The 21,197-nt window shown below is 31.8% G+C and overlaps 3 protein-coding genes across 5 annotated transcripts in view; 2 read left to right on the top strand and 1 right to left on the bottom strand.

The window, feature by feature from the left end:
* Positions 1-21,197, bottom strand: part of LOC108911280 (uncharacterized protein CG43867) — a 375,733-nt gene that overhangs the window by 103,119 nt on the left and 251,417 nt on the right. The window lies entirely within an intron of this gene.
* On the top strand, positions 8,822-12,252 carry LOC108911287 (cytochrome P450 6a8-like). The gene is made up of 5 exons (XM_018716190.1): positions 8,822-8,906; positions 10,075-10,500; positions 10,702-11,403; positions 11,542-11,793; positions 12,030-12,252. The coding sequence occupies exons 2-5, from the start codon at positions 10,086-10,088 to the stop codon at positions 12,191-12,193; spliced, it is 1,533 nt and encodes a 510-aa protein (XP_018571706.1). The 5' UTR covers positions 8,822-8,906; positions 10,075-10,085; the 3' UTR covers positions 12,194-12,252.
* Positions 15,528-20,851, top strand: LOC108911288 (probable cytochrome P450 6a13). The gene is made up of 4 exons (XM_018716191.1): positions 15,528-15,959; positions 17,702-18,376; positions 18,663-18,914; positions 20,574-20,851. Exons 1-4 carry the CDS (start codon positions 15,530-15,532, stop codon positions 20,735-20,737), a joined length of 1,521 nt encoding a protein of 506 aa, XP_018571707.1. The 5' UTR covers positions 15,528-15,529; the 3' UTR covers positions 20,738-20,851.

Here is a 21,197-nt window from a genome sequence, read left to right as displayed (position 1 = left end):
CCAATAAAACACTATTAAACTAGATATACATTTCTGTAGATGACCTAAACATATCATATTTGGTAAAGATTTAATTATTATTTTAGTTTCAGATGAAATGATGATGATTATTTTTGGTATGTTAGTCCAACCGAATTACACTTGGAGAAAAAAAAAATTGTTACCTGGACTTTTATAAGTGGAAATGGTAAAAGGGCTTATAATAAACCTAAAAAAATTAAATGCGTGGGCAGGGGCGGCGGAGGGTTGATTTGGGGGGTTGAAAAGTTATGAAAAATTGTATCATTGGGATTTCTGGCGAAAGTTGACGTCAAACAAAAAAGTATCCATACAAAAGTTGTAGATCATGCAAAAATCTACAACTTTTGTAGAGGTCACTTTTTAACGTAACCTCAAAATTTCCGAGAAGAATGCAAAAAACAGGTTTTTTTCTGATTTTTCGTTTTTTATTTCTCATTTCCGCAAAAATAATTTAATTTTGACGAAACTTGGTGAAAGTATACCTTTCTCTGTCTTAAATAACATCAATTTTTTTTAGATAAAAAAATCAAGAAGTTTCTGAAATATTCATTTTTTTCGGCCTGAAACACTTTTTTTTCAAAGAAAAATTCTACTTAAAAAAATAATCGTACAGAGTTCTGCCCGTAATCATTTTTTTCGTTTTGACATATAATTTTTGGTGAAATAAAAAAATCTGTAATATTTCAAAAACATGCTCAAAAATGCAAAAAAGTAAAAAATGACTTGCAACAATGAATTTTTCAGTTATTGTTGATAATTAGTTTAAATTAAAAAACATTCAAAAACTGATTCAGCGTCAGTGTCAACTGTGTCTCATTGTTTGACCCAAAACTTTATTTTTGTACAGTATTGCTATAAACATCTAAGTCGAATTACGAATGCGCAAATGATAAATTATATCAGGATGATTTGAGATTTCAGCAATATAAAGTATTGCAAAGTTTACTGTTGACGCGAAATCCGAAAACCCGAAATTTTGCAAAATCGTTTAATTTTTTTCTGGCTTTATTTGAAAACGAATTAATCTGTAGATTTTTGCATGATCTACAACTTTTTTATTGAATACTTTTTTGTTTGACGTCAACTTTCGCCAGAAATCCCAATGATACAATATTTCATAACTTTTCAACCCCCCAAATCAACCCTCAGCCGCCCCTGCTCACGCATTTATTTTTTTTTCGTTTATCATAAGCCCCTTTACCATTTCCACTTATAAAAGTTCAGGTAACAATTTTTTTTTCCCCTCTAAATGAATTATTTTGATCGGTCTATCAGTAGTAGTAGTTCAGTACTTAGTTGAACGTTCTTAATGGTCCATGGTAAAACTGAATCGCGGTGAGTGTAATGGGGTAAATTTGGTACAGGTTAAACGATTTCCCGGCTGGTTGTCAAGTGGCCGATTTACAACTCTTAACGTTTCGAGAGACATATCGCTTTCTTCAGAAGTTACTCTTCAGTTTCAGAGTAACTTATTGCAACTGGAAAAAATATTAATTATGTTCCATCATTTTGGGACATACTGTATAAGTAATAATAATAATTTGATATGAAACAATCGAAAATAAATAGAATTATTCCTTCAGCATGAAATACTATTTATGACATGCAATTTTTTACACATGGAGACAATTTTCAATTTAGCTACGGTCGTAGTTACCATTTGGCTTGTCGGATACTTATACTACAAATGGTGTCTGTCCTACTGGCAAAGAAGAGGACTGCCTGTCTTAACACCAGAGCTTGTAAAATCAACAAAAGAACTAAGTCCAGGTGAAATCATCCTTCAAACATATAGGTGGATCAAGGAGCAAGGATTGAGACACGCTGGAGGTTATAAGGCCATTTGGCCAACGTATTTTCCAGTTGACAATGAAATTATAAAATGTATCTTTCAAAAGGATTTCGAACACTTCATGAATCACGGAACATATCTGAATGAAAAATTTGATCCCTTGTCGGGACACCTTTTCAACTTAGAAGGTAGTAAGTGGAGGAATATTCGTGCGAAACTTACATCGACTTTCACATCTGGTAAGTTCATGCCTTTTCGGCAAGTAATAGCTTACAGGCGAATGTTACAGTTTACAGCTTATTGAACTAAAAGAAAGGAAATAAAAGAGTATATTTTTGGTACATTGTTTTCCATACTTTATTAAGATGAAACAGCTAAATCAAAATAAATCTGGCTCTCTCTCACATATTTGAGTCGCTTCTTATTTTCTTAGTTAATTTTTAAAAGCATATTATTAATTTAAAGCCACTTTCAATATAAAACATTAAATTCTGTTCTTTCAGGAAAAATGAAAATGATGTTTCCAATATTCGTGGAATGTAGCGATGGCTTAGAAAAATTACTGGACCAATACGTCAAAAATAAAGAACCTTTGGACACCAAGGAAGTGGCGGCACGTTACACCACTGACATCATAGGATCTGCTGCTTTTGGTATTAAATGTAACAGCCTCGTAGATCCCGAAGCAGAATTCAGAAAAGTTGGACAAAAAATCTTCATTTTCGATCGTTTAAAAATGTTCAAATATACCTTGGTTGCTGTAATCCCCAGAAGCATCTTGGTAGCATTTGGTTTGCGTATAACTACAAAAGAGCTGGAGAATTTTCTAAAGAACGTTATAAGGGAAAATATTGCATATAGAGAAAAGAATAAAGTATTACGGAAAGACTTCTTACATTTGCTGATTCAGCTGAAAAATGAAGGTAAAATCAATGACGACGATTCCTTCCCTTCTGAACAGAACGGACAGAAAGTTGAGAGTGGAACTTATATGACGTTCGACGAAGTTACTGCCCAGTGTTACGCATTTTTCATAGCAGGTTTCGAAACATCTTCGACGACTATGACGTTTGCGTTATATGAGTTGGCAGTGAATCAAGACATTCAGGATAAAGTTAGAAAAGAAGTAAACGAGGTTCTGAAAAAATATGATAATAAATACACATATGATGGTATAAATGAAATGATCTACTTGGAAAAAGTTTTTAATGGTTAGTGGTTACGAGTTATAAATTATTTTGCCTCATTTACATATTTGTAGCTGTAGCTCTACAGTTGTTCTAATTATTCTGTAACTTTTCTAGAAACCCTTAGAAAATATCCTCCGATACCAGGGGCTCCGCGAGTGTGTACCAAAGATTATACCTTCCCTGGAACAAATGTAACTATAGAAGCTGGAACCCATTTCCAAGTACCCATAATAGGGGTCCACTATGATNTTTTTTTTGCAATTTTAGGAGGGGCGTAACTTTTCAGGGGAGAGTTTTTTCAGAAAATTTTAGACCAAAGACCCCTATTAATTTTCATCGGAGAATCGCCCCTTGAATTTTTTCGGTGTTATTTAGATACACCCTGTATATTTTATAGTATAAACAGATAACTCTTCTAAAGACGAATTCAACGATATAAAGTGATACCTACTTTTTTGTAATAGTTGTCAAAAAAATTGTCTTTTATATGAATAAAGCAAAAATTCTTTTTAAAAACAAGATTGGTATAGTTTTACAATTTAATTTTGGCTTGGATTATGTCAATGTTACTTAGAGAACTAAATAAAGGAGGATGTTCTAGCACAACTTCACTATTATAACAATAACTTGAAAACGAAAAAAGATATTGACCTCCGGTTTGTGTATTTGTTTTCTATAATGAATGGTCTATCAAGCCATGAAAAAAAACCTATATCGTTGCATTTTTTTTAGTAAACGGAGACAATTACAAAACTTTTCTCATTAGCGTCGTTTACCGTTGCGCCGGAAAATAATATTTTCATTCCTAGATCACAAAAATAAATTTTATTAATAGTTCTTTAAAATGAGCCATCGTTTATTGAAATTGATTAAGGAATTTAAAAGTTATGACAATTTAAAAATTTCAAGATAGCGCCATCATACTGACGTTGCTATGGTAATAACAAAAAAAAAAGTTCACACAAAACTTGTGAAGGGTTTAACAGTGTATCTAAAAAATGTATTTTCAACTTAGGTTATATAAGCGAACTTTCGAAAAACCGACAATTTTCTGTAACACTATAGCAGTTGCGCCCCCTAGCGGTGAAGTTACAAACTTGAAAATATTTTAAATCAATTTATTTTGGTCGTATTTGTTAATAGATTTATATACAGCCGCTCGATACCGTTAATGGATCACCCTGTAGAACGTCCTATTAAAAAAACATGTCGGTAATGTTATATGTCTGTCAAACATAGCTAAAAAAAAAAACAGAAAATACTGCAACTGGAAAAAAATATTAATTATGTTCCATCATTTTGGGACACACTGTATAAGTAATAATAATAATTTGATATGAAACAATCGAAAATAAATTGAATTATTCCTTCAGCATGAAATAATATTTATGACAAGCAGTATTACAAATAATTCTTTTATAATAATAAATGGCAAATAAATAATTTATTTAGGAATAATTCAACTCTTTTGTTTATAACATAGTTACCATTTGGCTTGTCGGATACTTAACTACAAATGGTGTCTGTCCTACTGGCAAAGAAGAGGACTGCCTGTCTTAACACCAGAGCTTGTAAAATCAACAAAAGAACTAAGTCCAGGTGAAATCATCCTTCAAACATATAAGTGGATCAAGGAGCAAGGATTGAGACACGCTGGAGGTTATAAGGCCATTTGGCCAACGTATTTTCCAGTTGACAATGAAATTATAAAATGTATCTTTCAAAAGGATTTCGAACACTTCATGAATCACGGAACATATCTGAATGAAAAATTTGATCCCTTGTCGGGACACCTTTTCAACTTAGAAGGTAGTAAGTGGAGGAATATTCGTGCGAAACTTACATCGACTTTCACATCTGGTAAGTTCATGCCTTTTCGGCAAGTAATAGCTTACAGGCGAATGTTACAGTTTACAGCTTATTGAACTAAAAGAAAGGAAATAAAAGAGTATATTTTTGGTACATTGTTTTCCATACTTTATTAAGATGAAACAGCTAAATCAAAATAAATCTGGCTCTCTCTCACATATTTGAGTCGCTTCTTATTTTCTTAGTTAATTTTTAAAAGCATATTATTAATTTAAAGCCACTTTCAATATAAAACATTAAATTCTGTTCTTTCAGGAAAAATGAAAATGATGTTTCCAATATTCGTGGAATGTAGCGATGGCTTAGAAAAATTACTGGACCAATACGTCAAAAATAAAGAACCTTTGGACACCAAGGAAGTGGCGGCACGTTACACCACTGACATCATAGGATCTGCTGCTTTTGGTATTAAATGTAACAGCCTCGTAGATCCCGAAGCAGAATTCAGAAAAGTTGGACAAAAAATCTTCATTTTCGATCGTTTAAAAATGTTCAAATATACCTTGGTTGCTGTAATCCCCAGAAGCATCTTGGTAGCATTTGGTTTGCGTATAACTACAAAAGAGCTGGAGAATTTTCTAAAGAACGTTATAAGGGAAAATATTGCATATAGAGAAAAGAATAAAGTATTACGGAAAGACTTCTTACATTTGCTGATTCAGCTGAAAAATGAAGGTAAAATCAATGACGACGATTCCTTCCCTTCTGAACAGAACGGACAGAAAGTTGAGAGTGGAACTTATATGACGTTCGACGAAGTTACTGCCCAGTGTTACGCATTTTTCATAGCAGGTTTCGAAACATCTTCGACGACTATGACGTTTGCGTTATATGAGTTGGCAGTGAATCAAGACATTCAGGATAAAGTTAGAAAAGAAGTAAACGAGGTTCTGAAAAAATATGATAATAAATACACATATGATGGTATAAATGAAATGATCTACTTGGAAAAAGTTTTTAATGGTTAGTGGTTACGAGTTATAAATTATTTTGCCTCATTTACATATTTGTAGCTGTAGCTCTACAGTTGTTCTAATTATTCTGTAACTTTTCTAGAAACCCTTAGAAAATATCCTCCGATACCAGGGGCTCCGCGAGTGTGTACCAAAGATTATACCTTCCCTGGAACAAATGTCACTATAGAGGCTGGAACCCATTTCCAAGTACCCATAATAGGGGTCCACTATGATCCGGAATATTATCCAAATCCAGAAGTTTTCGACCCCGAACGGTTTAGCGAAGAAAATAAAGCTAAGAGGCCAACCTACACACATATTCCATTCGGAGAAGGACCAAGAATCTGCATAGGTAACACATATTTTAGCTTTTTTTAACTTCTACTAGCCTACGACGTCTGTTCAGAAAAGTATCCAACATTATATTTTTAAACTTTATTATTAATTTTATACATATTTGGTCCTTGTCTTCTTCAAAGTACTCTCCAATCCTATTCGCACTTTTCCCAGCGCGAAGCAGTTCAGGATAGCTTGATTAGAAATGGCCTATAAAATATTTGACGAATTTGCTTTGATGTTAATCGTCTGAACACGGCGTCCTTTCAGTAGCGATTTTAATTTCGGAAATAAGAAAAAATCGCAAGGAGGGCGAAGGAGTTCAATAATCCCATTTTTGGCACAAAACTAACGGATTCACAAAGCTGTGTGTGCTGGCCCATTGTTATGGCAAGAACCATGAGTTATCTTTAACAACTCTGGTCTCTTTTTGCGGACGTAATCGTTGTAAATCGCTTTGATAGTACACACGCTTCACTGTTTCACCTTGAAGCAAGAATTCAAAGTACATAATTCCATTAAACTAGAAAAAAGCATCACTTTGTGATTGGATCGAGACTGACGTGCTTTCTTGGGGCGTGGAGGTCCTATGCCAATCCATTCTGATGAATAAACTTTTGTCTCAATGTCGTAGCCATAAACCCAGCTTTTTCTCCCGTCATGATCCTTTGAATGAATGTTTCATCGACAATGAATTGTTCAAGAAGTTCCTCATCAAATGAGGAAAAAAATTGCTGCAACTCGATGTATGTTCAATTTTTCTGTCAAAATTTCATGTCATAACCAAAATGGGATGCTAACCTCTTTTGCAATTTCTCTAACAATCATTCGGCGTCTTGCACGTACCAAATCTTTGACTTTCTGAACGTGTTAGTCATAAGTTGAAGGTCTTCCTGTTCGAGGATCATCTTCAATTTACTGACCACATTTAAATTGTGAAAACCATTCATAACATTGCGTACGACCCAGAGCATCATCATCTGCGTAAGCTTGTTGTTACAGAGAAGGTTGTGCGCAATACAATGCTGCCAACCGCATATCACTAAATATCTCCATTAGCGGTAATTCAGTAAGTTCTGTTACTTTCTGAACATACCTCGTATATTTTCTTGAGAAATGTCTTGAATTGCTGCTGGAGATCTACTTGTTACTTTACTGAGACTATTATATGTTTTAGGATTAAGATTTGGACGGATGCAAACCAAAGTGGGTCTGGCCAAGATTATACAGAACTTCAAAGTTACCCTAAATAAAAAAACCATATATCCACTAGAACTAAGCAAATCTTTTATCCTTTCTCCTAAGGGAGGCATGTGGGTAGATGTCACTAGAATTTAATAACTGGTTTACATTTTTTTAATATATATTTTGTATACATTGTTTATGATTTGATAAATACAAAACTACTCCACTAAAAATATATTTGTTGCAAGTTTAGGATTTCTTAAATAACATTTTTAGACAATTTTATACTACAGTATAAAAATAGTGTGTCTGAATATTATTAATACAAACATCTGCCATATTGAAATTGATAAATAATGTAATCTTTGAAAGAAATATCTTGTATTCTTGTTGTTCTAATTGTTGTCTATGACGTTAGATATGTTTTGCAAATCTAAATTTTTGGTACCGAATATGGTCAATATTGGAACTTTTTTTAAGCCAATAACACTTTCGCGACCAAAAATACCTATCGAAATTCAAAGAATTGCATTTACGACATTTCTCGTGAATGTAACAAACATTGTATCGGTGAAACTTACAGGTCTTTAACTGTTAGAATTGGTGAATATAAACAAGAAAGTATACGAAAAATAAAAAATATGTGAGCACAGTTGAGAAACTGTCAGACTATTAAAAAGAAATCCCATAAAAACAAAATAAAACCAAAAAATTAAAGAGACTATTATTTTGTTAAGATACGATAATGATAACAATAAGTGTGTGCCTCTTTAAATTTTGATCAATGCTGCGAGAATCCTCAGAAACAAGTAAGTTAATTATTCAATTTTAAACTATCATATTTGGCGTTTAAGTAAAATAATATATGTTTTGAAAACGGATGACGAAAATCTTTCGAAAAGTCAGCACTTGCTCAATGTGAAATTTTATTGGAAGTATAAGTATTGGGCTAATTGTTTTGAATTTTTACCTTTTTTATTCAGGGGTGGCAAATTATCAATAACGTCAATAAAATACAGTGTGAAGTGGTTTTATAATCGTGCAAATACTTATTTCCAAAGACGAGACTCCAAAATTATAGACAAGAATAAGTTTGTTAAAAAACAACCTCTTGTTAGGAACTTACTGTTCTTTAATTTTAATTTATAATGTGGCGAAATAACCAAAAAAAAACGAAAATTACTTAAGGAATGCCACAATAGTTTCAGACAACATTCAAAGTTCATTATCAAGTCGAAGTAATGGTTAACATAACAATTGACTCACCTTATCTTTGTTACATTTATATGTTTAGAAAAAAATTGTATGGGCCGATGTTGTAAGAATTTTTTTTGTGAATTTTGGCTCAGTCTAACGTAAACAATATTTATTACGTATTGTATCAGTTATCATAAAATCGCGAAGTAAATAAAAGAGTTATCCCATTTGATAAAGATACGAATAAATACGCAGCCTTACTGTACGATATCATTTGTATATTATTGTAATCAGTGATAGTTCCATCTAACTATAAACATTGTTTTTTTTATATTCTTACTCTTATACTTATTACTCGAGGTAAGTGTATTGATAAATTTTGTAACAAAATTAATAAAACAGGATTTAACATATAAAAACACTCTAATTAAAGCATACAGCGATGATTCAAAATTTCAGAAACCGGGAAGCTGCAGAAACCAAATTTATAAAAACGTAACAAAAAAAATATTACCAAAAATTATTCGGTAAAAATCATATTCACAAATAATAATTACTTGTGAATCGGCTATGAAGAAGTGAGTAGCATTAATTGTAAGAGAAATAAAGGAATTCACTACAAATACAGCTTTAAAATAGCTGCCTTTATTTTTTGTCTTATCTGAATCAAACATGTCATCGACTAACAAAAAGGCAAACATGACTTATGATATGCAACTTTAAGTAATAAGATAAAGAACGTGCAAAACAACTATTTTTAGTTGATACGTGATTTTAACATAAACTAAATTATTGAAAGTAAATTCGGTATAGATTAATTCGTGGCTAAGCCACCATCAAAAGTCAGTAGCAGGGAAAGTAACTTTCCCTTACCTGTTTTATCCATATTTTAGACAGAAAATAAATACAATCAGACAAACCAGCACACATTAAAAATACATTAATTTGCATTTTGAGAATTTGAGGCATTTTACCAAACTGATGTACTGCTACTACTCGCCTGCAACCTTTCCCATTCGAATATTTGAATAAAAAGCGATAACTTTCAAAATTTTCTGGACGGCGTGCAACATATTTTCTAAACTTTCATTTTATCATCTGGCATTTTAATCATAAGCTCCGTTCCCAAATCGTTAATGACATTTAAATTGAATTGATACAGTTCAGCACGACGACATGCATCGGCAACACCAACATTTTTGCCTTCATTGATTTACAGTTCTCACCTACAAGAAAGCACGTATTTTAGAATATTTGTATATTTAATAAAAGTGTTCATCGTGAATTTTGACTATAACGCAGATGCCTTCAACTTTGTGAATAAATCGGAAAAGTATGCAATCATATCATGACATTTTCAGATGGACAGATCCTTTTTTCTGCCAATAATGCGCGAAACATTTGTATGGGAATTCGTACTTTTTCCTGGATTTATTTGGCAATAAAATTAGTCACATTTTTTTGAAGCTGCTACCAAGTTTGGTTGACTATGAAATCGGAAATAATAGATTTATCCCTTCATTTTTAGGTGATAAAAATATGGACACAATTTTCAATTTAGCTACGATCATAACTACCATCTGGCTTGTTGGGTACTTGTACTGTAAATGGTGCAAGACGTATTGGCAGAGAAAAGGACTGCCAGTCTTAGAACCAGAGCCTGAAACGTGGCCAAAAGAAGAAGTGGCTCGAGCTGATCTGGTTATTCGAACATATAGGAGGATTAAAGAAAATGGACTAAGGCACGCTGGAGGCTATAGGTTCATCTGGCCAACATATTTTCCTGTTGACAATGAAATTATAAAGTGCATCTTTCAAAAGGACTTTGAACACTTCATGAACCATGGAACATACCTCAATGAGGAAGGTGATCCTTTCTCAGGACATCTTTTCAACTTGGAGGGTAGTAAGTGGAGGAACCTGCGTGCTAAGCTGTCACCTACTTTTACATCTGGTAAGAAAAGCGATTTTTGTTTTCTGCACTAAATAACAATACATAATTAATCAGACTTTGATGGATCGTATAGGAATTTTATCAGTTTATGGAACAGTCAGGTCAAGATAAACTATTTCCGCAACTCCTCAATCCCACAGATTTAATTATCTGCTTTTCTTATCTTATTAGTTAATTGTTTATGTATTTATGTTCTTTCAGGAAAAATGAAAATGATGTTCCCAATATTTGTGGAATGTAGCGATGGCTTAGAGCACTTACTCGATCAATGCATAAAAAATAACGAAGCCGTGGACATCAAGGATGTGGCGGCACGTTACACCACTGACATCATAGGATCTGCTGCGTTTGGAATTAAATGTAACAGTCTCATAGATCCAGAAGCAGAGTTCAGAAAGGTTGGACAAAAAGTTTTTGCTTACGATCGTCTTACAATGTTCAAATATACTTTAATAGCTTTGTTCCCCAAAAGTATCTTGGTAGCATTAGGAGTGCGCATAACTACAAAGGAGCTGGAGAATTTTCTAAAGAACGTTATAAGGGAGAATATTGAATATAGGGAGAAAAATAAAATAGTAAGAAATGACTTCTTGCATTTGTTGCTCCAGTTAAAAAATAAAGGAAAAATCACTGATGATGATTCGTTCACCCCTGATGGTCAGAAAGTCGACGGTGGTACTTACATGACGTTCGACGAGGTTGCTGCCCAGTGTTACTTATTTTTCATAGCAGGTTTTGAAACATCTTCGACGACTATGACGTTTGCGATATATGAGTTGGCAGTGAATCAAGACATTCAGGATAAAGTTAGAAAAGAAGTAAATGAAGTTCTAAAAAAATATGATAATAAATTCACATATGAAGCTATGAATGAAATGACCTACTTAGATAAAGTCTTTAATGGTTAGTATAATGGTGTTCAATTCATTATTTTCCCTTATTCAAATATCTCTAGTTGAATAGAAAATAGCATACTAAGTACTATAACTTTTCTTTAATCCGGTTGCAAAGTTCTTGTAAATGTTTCATTAATCTTTGTAGAAACTCTTAGAAAATATCCTCCAGTATCTGCAATTCCACGGGTGTGTACTAAAGATTATACTATACCTGGAACAGATATAACTATAGAAGCTGGAACCCATTTCTCTATTCCCATAATGGGGATTCACTATGATCCAGAATATTACCCTAATCCAGAAGTGTTCGATCCCGAACGGTTTAACGAAGAAAATAAAGCTAAGAGGCCGCCTTACACGCATGTTCCATTTGGAGACGGACCAAGAATCTGCATAGGTAACACGTTAATTTACCCACTATTATTTTAGGTAAGGTTAGTTTCCCTGAAAAAAACTAATAATACTATCGAAAATAACTACTCTGCGACGCTAGTCATGGTACCTAGAGATTAGTAGGTCGCTCTCTGTCAGTAAGTACAAAGCATGTTTATAACATATTTTGTAGATTGTATTTCACCCACACTTTCTTGATTGATCTATTTGCTACTTTACTGAGACTATTATATATTTTAGGATCAAGATTTGGACGGATGCAATCTCTAGTAGGACTGGCCAAGATCGTCAAGAATTTCAAGGTCACCCTGAATGAAAAAGCAATATATCCACTAAAATTTGACACTAAATCTCTCATCCTCTCCCCTAAGGGGAACATGTGGGTGAATGTCACTACGGTTTAATAGTTTCCTTATACATATTTAACAATTTAACAAATATAAAATATAACAATCATACAATATGGATCAAATTTATTTCCGCAGAGTTAGGGTTTATTACCTGAAGCTAGAAATAGATATCTAATTTTAAAATATTGTCTACACGCTTTTTTGAAACCTAAAAAAATATGCATAAAAAAGTTAAATGGAAATATAAATATCCTATAAATATCTAAAAGTAATTTTGGACAAAAATATAAACAAATATTTTACTTAATTTTTTGGGCGAGAACTTTACAATGACCTAAGAAAATAAGACAAATAAATTTTTAGAATATGAAGTTACAGGCAAGTATCGAACATTACTGGTTGAGCTAGTATCACATAAACTTTTCAATCCAGATATCTATTAGATATTTGAACTAATTGAAATTTGTATAGGTACATAATTTAATTTCTTTTCCTTAATATTAACCACATATTTAAACATAATACCTGAAACAGTAGTAATAAATATTTTAGATGTATTTTAAATGTAAACTTTATATTCCCAATAATAGTAGACATTGATTTATTATTATGTTGAAATTATAAAATTATGATATAAATAAATGTTGTAATGGTAAATACATAATTTTTTTTAATAAATTTTAAATTTAAAATACATAAAATAAATGTATAAATATTGTTTCTTATTAATTTTATAGTATATCATTTTGGATAATTATTTGCATTATTTATAAAAAAAAGTTATGACAAATATGGAGACTAGAGAAAGGTAAATATACGAGGACCTAAAAAAAATATACTTTCTAGTGTTGTTATAGATAAGTATGTGATTTTGAAGTAAATTGTATTACCAGAAATTAATTAGATTTTTTATTCAAGATGGCATAAATAGATAATAGTTTGAGAAGTGCTTTATCACAATATTTTATTTTACATTTCATTTTAAACATTTGTTAGGTATCAAGATTATTAAGAAAATCACTTTGAACGAGATAAAAATCAAAATCAACTGAACTAGACAAAACGTCTTTCCTCCTTCCTCCTAAGGGAGATATGTGGATAATATCACTAGTGTTTTTTGAAAAGTGTTTCCATAAGCATTTTTTGAAACAATTTCGCCTTTGGTCATATGAAGATTGCAAAAATGACTCTGAATTATTCAAACCTATATCAACTCGCTGACCTCTATACTATGTATCACTCAACATTGATTTGTCATCCATTGAAATTTAATTTTTTAGAGGCTTCTGACTCACAATTCTCGACTAATTCGCACATTTGCACTTAGTGCGCACTGACCTTTATTATTTGAACTGATAGTATAAGACGAAGATATACTCAGTTTTCATTTAGTGCAAAAGTGTAAATAACATTTTAACATGACTCTCGACAATTAGCTGGACGCAGTTCACAGTTTCTATGTTGAATTTGACTTTGTACGTTTAATATAAACAATATAATTGTATAGAGAATGGTGTTGTTCAGCACACAATAGATATCAGCGAGCGATTAGTTATCAGTTTTATATCTGATCAGTGTCGTGCTGAACGAAATTGAACTTAATTTTTTCTGTGATACTATTCATATGTTATCTCTACTTAACTTTGATTTTTAAATTGAATTAATATTATCTGTAAGCGCAAAATATGGTGTCTGGTTTCGTGAGTTCGATGGTAAAATTTCGTAAACTATAATTTTACTGGAAAAATTATATTTTTTGATAAAAAAAATTATTACTTTCAATATCTTGTTTCTGTAACCAGGCAACCAGTGTCATTATATCAGTAGTTAGAAAGCAAATCTTGTTACTATTAATTTGATAGAATTAAAATTTCTATCAGATATTTACACGTTAGACTAGGCGGTATCTGTTTTGGTTTGGGTGAATCGTATATCCACGGAGATTTTTGGCATTTTGACTTTCAAATATCACTAGAACATTTTGAATTTTTCAAAAAGCGTTTGAAAGCTTGAGAGCCCTTCTATATGTGATTAAATTTTCAAGTATCTAAAGGCCTTGGTTTTTGCCGTGCAAAATTTTGAAAATTTGCAATTTTTGTTTCAAAATCTGGATTGCAAAATTATTATGCAAAATCTATCTAACCGATTTTGATGAAATTTGGTGTGATGACTCTACATAGCATGAAGTTTTCTTGAGCCAAGTATGAAGGTCCTATCCCAACATAAAGACCCCAAAAAAATTCCCTAAAAAGTAATGTTTTTTAACCCCCATTTTTGACGATTTTTTCGATTTTTACAATAATAATCATGATTTATTCGATTTGTAACTAGTTGTATTGTATAAAATTTCAATTACAAACATTTTTTTCCTCTTCCATTTTCGCATAAAATTGACTCTTGAAAAGATATATAATTAAATAGGAAGAAAAATATGACATTTTTTGAATTTTTTTAACAGTTTGTGCCGCCAAAAGTTAAGCCCACGGTTTTTTTATGCGTATAGAAAAATGTTCATTCCTAGTGATATTTGAAAGCCAAAAATCTCCGTGGATATACGATTCACCCAAATATGGACCCTTTGAAACAGATACCGTCTGGACTACCTGTATAATATAAAATTTCTATAATAATTTTGATTCCTTACGTATGAAAGAGTCAACAAATATTTGTATTAGCGTACTATAAAAACATTTATTAAGAAAATAAAACCCCTATAAAATCAACAATTTGAAAGACTAATAAATTGTTAATTGCAACTCTATATTATTTCAGTAATTAATAAAAATGTCAACAAATTTATGAAATCATTTCTGTTACGCCATTGCATATAATAAGATAACACCCAAAATACAGTCTCATTTTTATTTGCGCTTGGCCTATCAGACGCAGATAAATGTACGAGTATATTGTTTTCTGAAGGTAATTTTGAAAAAATTGTGTAATTTTTATGGTACGTGATAACTTTATATATTTTTGTGTACTGCTTCTTCACTTTTGCTTATACACTGTCCCGCTTTTATTCAACAGCGATCTGCAAGGAAATATTGGTAATTCAATCATTAATTTTGCAGCCAAACATTGAAAATACACTATTAACAAAGTAAATGTTTTAGTAAATCGCACTTTGAATATAGTTTATACATGTATTGTAGCACCTAAATAATTAATAACGGATACTTTTTTAAATAAAGCGATGTTATTCCATAAAAAAAACTGAACTCAGATTCGTCATTTTTATGAAACTTCCATTAAAAATAATATTTTTGTTGTTTTAAAATAGTGTTAATAATGTGCTTTCAAGACGGCTTTCTGAATATGTAAATTTTCAGATGTTAGTAGACGATAGTAATTTAACTGTAACTTATCCATTTTTAGTTTTAGATAATAAATATGGATGTGACCATATTCATCGCCTTAGTGATCGTGATCCTTCCTCTAACATATATTTACTTAAAGAAAAAATATTACACATATTGGGCAAAACGAGGTGTGCCCTACATTGATCCAAAATTTTTTTATGGAGACGGTATGAAAATCCTTAAAGGTGAAATATCACACGCGGAACAATACTTAGAATTTTATAAGCTATTTAAAGCAAGGGGGGTCAGACATGGAGGTATCTACATACTGTTTAGTCCGGTGTACATGCCAATAGATCCGGAATTAATAAGAAATTTTCTTCAGAAAGACTTTGATCACTTTGTCAACCGTGGATTTTACGTGAACGAAGAATTTGATCCGTTAACTGGTCACCTCTTCAACTTAGAAGGCGCTAAGTGGAAAAATCTTCGGGCTAAATTGACACCCACGTTTACCTCTGGTAAGAATAAAACATAGACCCCAAAATTAATGAAACAGAAAGCACAGTTGCTTAGGACACTAAAATATTATGATTTGTTTACAATTTGCATGTATTGACAAGTCTAAATTTTAAAGTAAAAAGAATTTGATGGACAGCTATAACGTGCTAGATTTACAGTGGCTTTATGCGCCATCTATTAATAGGAAGCTCAACTAAAATATCATACCACTATCCTCCTTTTATTTACTAGTAGGAGATAGAGAGGAGTTACATAAATAAAAAGATTTCTGTAATAACAATGCCCATAGTCTAATATATCACAATAAAAATGGCATACGATTCGAAAAAAAGTTCTGTAACAATGCCGTATACAGGGTGTACCAATGTCAGCGTACAAAAATTTATCAGGGGATAGACCAGACCAAAATAAGCTTTAAATGCTTATAAAATATTTTTCTTCGATGCACTCCACTGAGTGTAACTCAGTGGGTATGGTTTAGAAAAAAAAAAAAAACTAGCTGACGTTCCCTTAGCTTTGCGAAATCAAATGTACTATCAACAAGATGGAGCACCTGATCATAAAGGAAGACAGGTATCTGCGTGGCTCGATTTGCATTTTCCAGAATGCTGGATTGGGAAAAATGGTCCCGGGGTCCCTGACCTCAACCCGACTGTTTTTTTACTGTACAAACCCAGTAACACTAAAGACGATTTATTTAAAAAAATTAATGTAGCCGCCGAGCAAATTCAAGCAACCGTTAATTCGCGAAGGGTTTACAATTCCTTGGTCAAACGATGTCGGACATGCATTGTAGTAAATGGGCAGCATTTCGAGCATTTACTGAAATAATTGTTTTAATTTTTAATATTGTAATTTTGCTACATAATTTCGTTTCTGTTACATAATTTTCAATTTTATTTTTAGTTCCCCTATACTTAACCAAATATTAAATAATTCATAGAAAACTTGTTTAGTTCCTTCATTTTCATTGAGCCGCAGCTACATGGGAAACTGTACCTCAACGGTAAACAACTTTGTTTTTTATAGTGACAGGTACCTACTAGATAACAAGAAATAAAATTTACATGAATTTTTCTACTAACTAATACAGTCGGTAATTTAGACCCAATTTACTCAAAAACGGTTCATTTTTGAGCTATGAAATAAGAGCATGGCTTTTGTTCAGAATCGATTGCAGATTCAGGAAAACGTAATCAAATTACATAAAACTAGGAAATGCAAAAGTTATGAAGACAAGTTGGCTTAGGCCACCCCTGGCGTCAGATCGAAATAAACACCATGTAGTTTTAATGACCTTTAATCGATGTACACTTCACCCAAAAATTACTTAAATCCTTGAAGGGGTTTTTGAGTTATTGCGGAAAGTTGTTATTATTTTTTTCTAAATCCCTCACACTCGGAAAAATATTTTATAAGAATTTTAACCTTACTTTGGTCTAGCTACCCTCTGGTAAATACTTGAACGCTGAGACTAGGGCGCCCTCTATAATTCTCTTTGTACATCTGGTTTTGTTTACTCGTTATAGCATACCTTGTAGTAGATTGTTGCCAACCCAATATAAATTTCTCGTTTAATTCATTTTATGATTAATATGAAATGCGAATATAGCTGTGAAGCTTCCAACTTAGTATCAACTTTTGGACAAAGATGAATTTGATTAAATTAAAATATTTTGCTGTTCCAAATTCGCAACTGTTCTATATCTCATTGATGTGAAGCTACTTGAAATCATTATAGGTAAAATGAAGATGATGTTTCAAACTCTAAAGGAATGCTCCGTTGGTCTAGAGCAACTACTCCATGAATGTTCAAAAACCAGTGACCCACTGGACGTCAGAGAAATTATAGCACGATTCACAACAGACACTATCGGATCATGTGCGTTTGGTATAGAATGCAACAGCATGAAAAATCCTGACGCCGAATTCAAAAAATACGGCAAAAGGATCTTCGAAGTCAGTAATTCTAACATGTTGAAACAAATTATTGCCTGCTTTCTTCCCATGTCAATCGTTAAAAGATACTTCAAATTCATAGATCAGGAAGTAGAAACCTTTTTCGTAAACGCTGTAAGAGATACGCTTGCATACAGAGAAAAGAACAATATTTTAAGAAACGATTTTCTTCATTTGTTGACAACGTTAAAAAATGAAGGTAATGAAAGTGACAGCATCGAAAACAGCAAACCTTTCCTATCCCTAAATGAGATTACTGCGCAGTGTTTTGTATTCTTTGCGGCAGGATTTGAAACATCGAGTACCACAACAACTTTTGCTTTATACGAATTGTCTGTCAATCCAGAGATTCAAGAAAAACTTAGGGAAGAAATACTATTCACATTAGAAAAACACGGTAATGAAGTGACATACGAATCTATTGGAGAAATGACTTACTTAGAAAAAGTTATTAACGGTAGGTTTTTAAATGAAGTATAAATGCCCAGTAAAGAATGTCCCATACTTAGGTGCTTAGTATACAAAAAATGTTGATTAAATTTTTGCTATCCCTTTTTGTACTGATTTCCCCAGCTTTACCCGAATAATGCACAAACTTTAAAAAGTTATCTCCCATTTTTGTTTTAGAATTCGCTTATAGTAAATGTCCAAGATGTAATAAATAAAAACCTTCAAGTTTCAGGATAAACTGAAAACGTTAGCTTCCATACATCCATAACTTTAATAAATGTATTTTTTTTCAGAGGTTTTACGCAAATACCCACCAGTTCCAATACTACACCGCCGGTCTAACAAAAGTTATAATGTCCCTGACACGAATGTGGTCATAGAAGAAAAAAGACCAGTGCACATACCTGTTATAGGACTTCATTATGATCCAGATTATTATCCTGATCCCGAGGTATTTGATCCGGAAAGATTTAATGAAGAAAACAAAGCCAAAAGACCGGCGTTTACATACCTTCCTTTTGGAGATGGACCAAGGATATGCATAGGTATATAGTTGAATGTAATCAATAATATACAGCGTGTTTCAGAAAGACCTCCCGTAAATACAGGGGGTCATAGTACGACAAAAAATAAGAATTTTTTGTCTTATAATCTATAATGGTCTATCTCTTCTTGTTTTCGAGATATAGAGCGACAAAATAAAATTTTTAAATAGAATTTTTACGAAAATTTCCAAACGGTGCGAAATATTTTTATGAAATTTGGTATTCCGGGGTTTTTAAGGACGTCAAATACGCTGGTCTAATTATTTTTTGTATATTTTATAGAGGGCGCTAGTTATACTACATTCGTATTACATTTTAAGTTCTAATTTTTTTGGGGTTAGGTTTTTTAGTATTCGGGCTCCAATTTCTAATGTACAATTTTATTTTCTAAAAAATAATGTATTCTTGCTGGAACTTCCTAATGTGGAGGGTTTTCGAGAAAAAAGGCTTTTAATTGAAATTTTACAATATTGCGGTGTAGAAAATAAGTGACTTTCTTCAAAGTAAGCTTATGTCAAAACTTATTGATGGATGTCTCATAAACAACGCATACATTTTCAGTAATATTTTAAACTCTAATTAACTTTATATCAAAATTTTAGTGACTGTAATTAGTCATTACTAACTAGTCACTAACAATTTTGATATAAAGTTAATTAAAGTTTAAAATATTACTGAGAATGTATGCGTTGTTTATGAGATATCCATCAATAAGTTTTGACATAAGCCTACTATGAGAAAAGTCACTTATTTTCTTCACCGAAATATTGTAAGAGTTCAATTAATAGCCTTTCTTCTCGAAAACCGTCCACAGGATATGTCCGAGGAAATGTCAATTATGTTTTGTTCTTAATTGGCCACATTCTACATATTATTTTGAGAAAAAAGTAGAAAATCTTTCAAAACGTGAAAAAAATTTTTTTAGTGATATTTACCTACTTCTACTTCTCATTGTGATTTACAAAGTAGGTAAGATTGTTAGAAATAGTTCCTGAGTAATGTTTGTGCATAGTTCGGTTACTAATTTTCCTTTTAATTTCTTTATTACGTGTGGCAAATACCCAGAAAAAAACTTCTTAAGAAATTAAATACTTTCGGACAATAAAATGTAATATAAAATCTTCAGTAATGCCTATCTAGGACTGGAAGTTTGACGAAATTAGTTTTACAGGAATATTTTAGTAAATTTTTCCACTAAAGACGATATGATTTATTTATGATGATAGAAATCTGATAGGATAAATATAAATACTTTTACAAATCTTAGACAGATACATAATCTATGATTTATTTATTCCTCTTCTAATTACAATTGATACAATATTGTTTACTAATAAATCTTTTTAAAAAGAAGTAACTTTCTGTTTGAAATGTTCTGGAATGCGTTGTTAACTATTTCCCAATTTAAAACAAATGTCAGAAATATTGATATAATCATAAGACGTATTATACTGAAGATGATGCTGAACTTAATAGGATATTACAGAGGTCAAAACTGAGCATATTTTTTACCATTTTTTATTTAGGCTTCAATAATATTCCATGAAACTTTAATCCCTATTCTTACTAAAACAATCATATCTGTGTTAAATATATATTATTTGTTAAATTTGAAGTAAATACAATGTATAGATACTGTGACTTTCACATTTTTTTCAGGTTTAAGATTTGGAAAACTACAAACCAAATTGGCGCTTATCACAATATTAAGATATTACAATGTAGCTTTGAACGAAAAGACGAAAACTCCGTTGCAACTGGACAAAACGACTTTTATATTAAGTGTAGAAGGTGGTGTATGGCTAAACCTTTTAAAACTGTAGTAATTCACGTAACGTAATTTATTATTTGTCTCGTTATTTGTCAATGCAATTTGAGATATCTAGAATTTTGTCTACCTGAATTTTATTATGTAGGTATGTTTCTGTTAAATAAAATGTCTCAAATTAAATGGTACCTTCCTCTTTAAACGGGTTTATCTCAAAAAATATCTATTTTATGGAAATTCAACAAGTATACCTTTTTTACGTGAAATACCATAAATTTTTATAAAACGATGGAAAATTTGGGGTATAGTGGAACAAAATTTTTTTTTTCTAGATATTTTGGTGGGGGGTGCTTTGCCCCCGGGCCCCTATAATTATTATCGAGGATTTCATATTATCATCCAAAGCAGCTTCAAAAATTATAGATCCAGCCAAAAAATTTTCAAAATTTATTGAAAAATACAAAAGTTACAGCAAAAAAACCATTTTTAATTCTCAACTTCAAGTTCATATAAAA

The sequence above is a fragment of the Anoplophora glabripennis genome, unplaced genomic scaffold, assembly GCF_000390285.2.
Source record: "Anoplophora glabripennis isolate ALB-LARVAE unplaced genomic scaffold, Agla_2.0 scaffold304, whole genome shotgun sequence".
Taxonomy (NCBI): domain Eukaryota; kingdom Metazoa; phylum Arthropoda; class Insecta; order Coleoptera; family Cerambycidae; genus Anoplophora; species Anoplophora glabripennis.
This window is presented reverse-complemented; position numbering and strand designations above follow the sequence as displayed.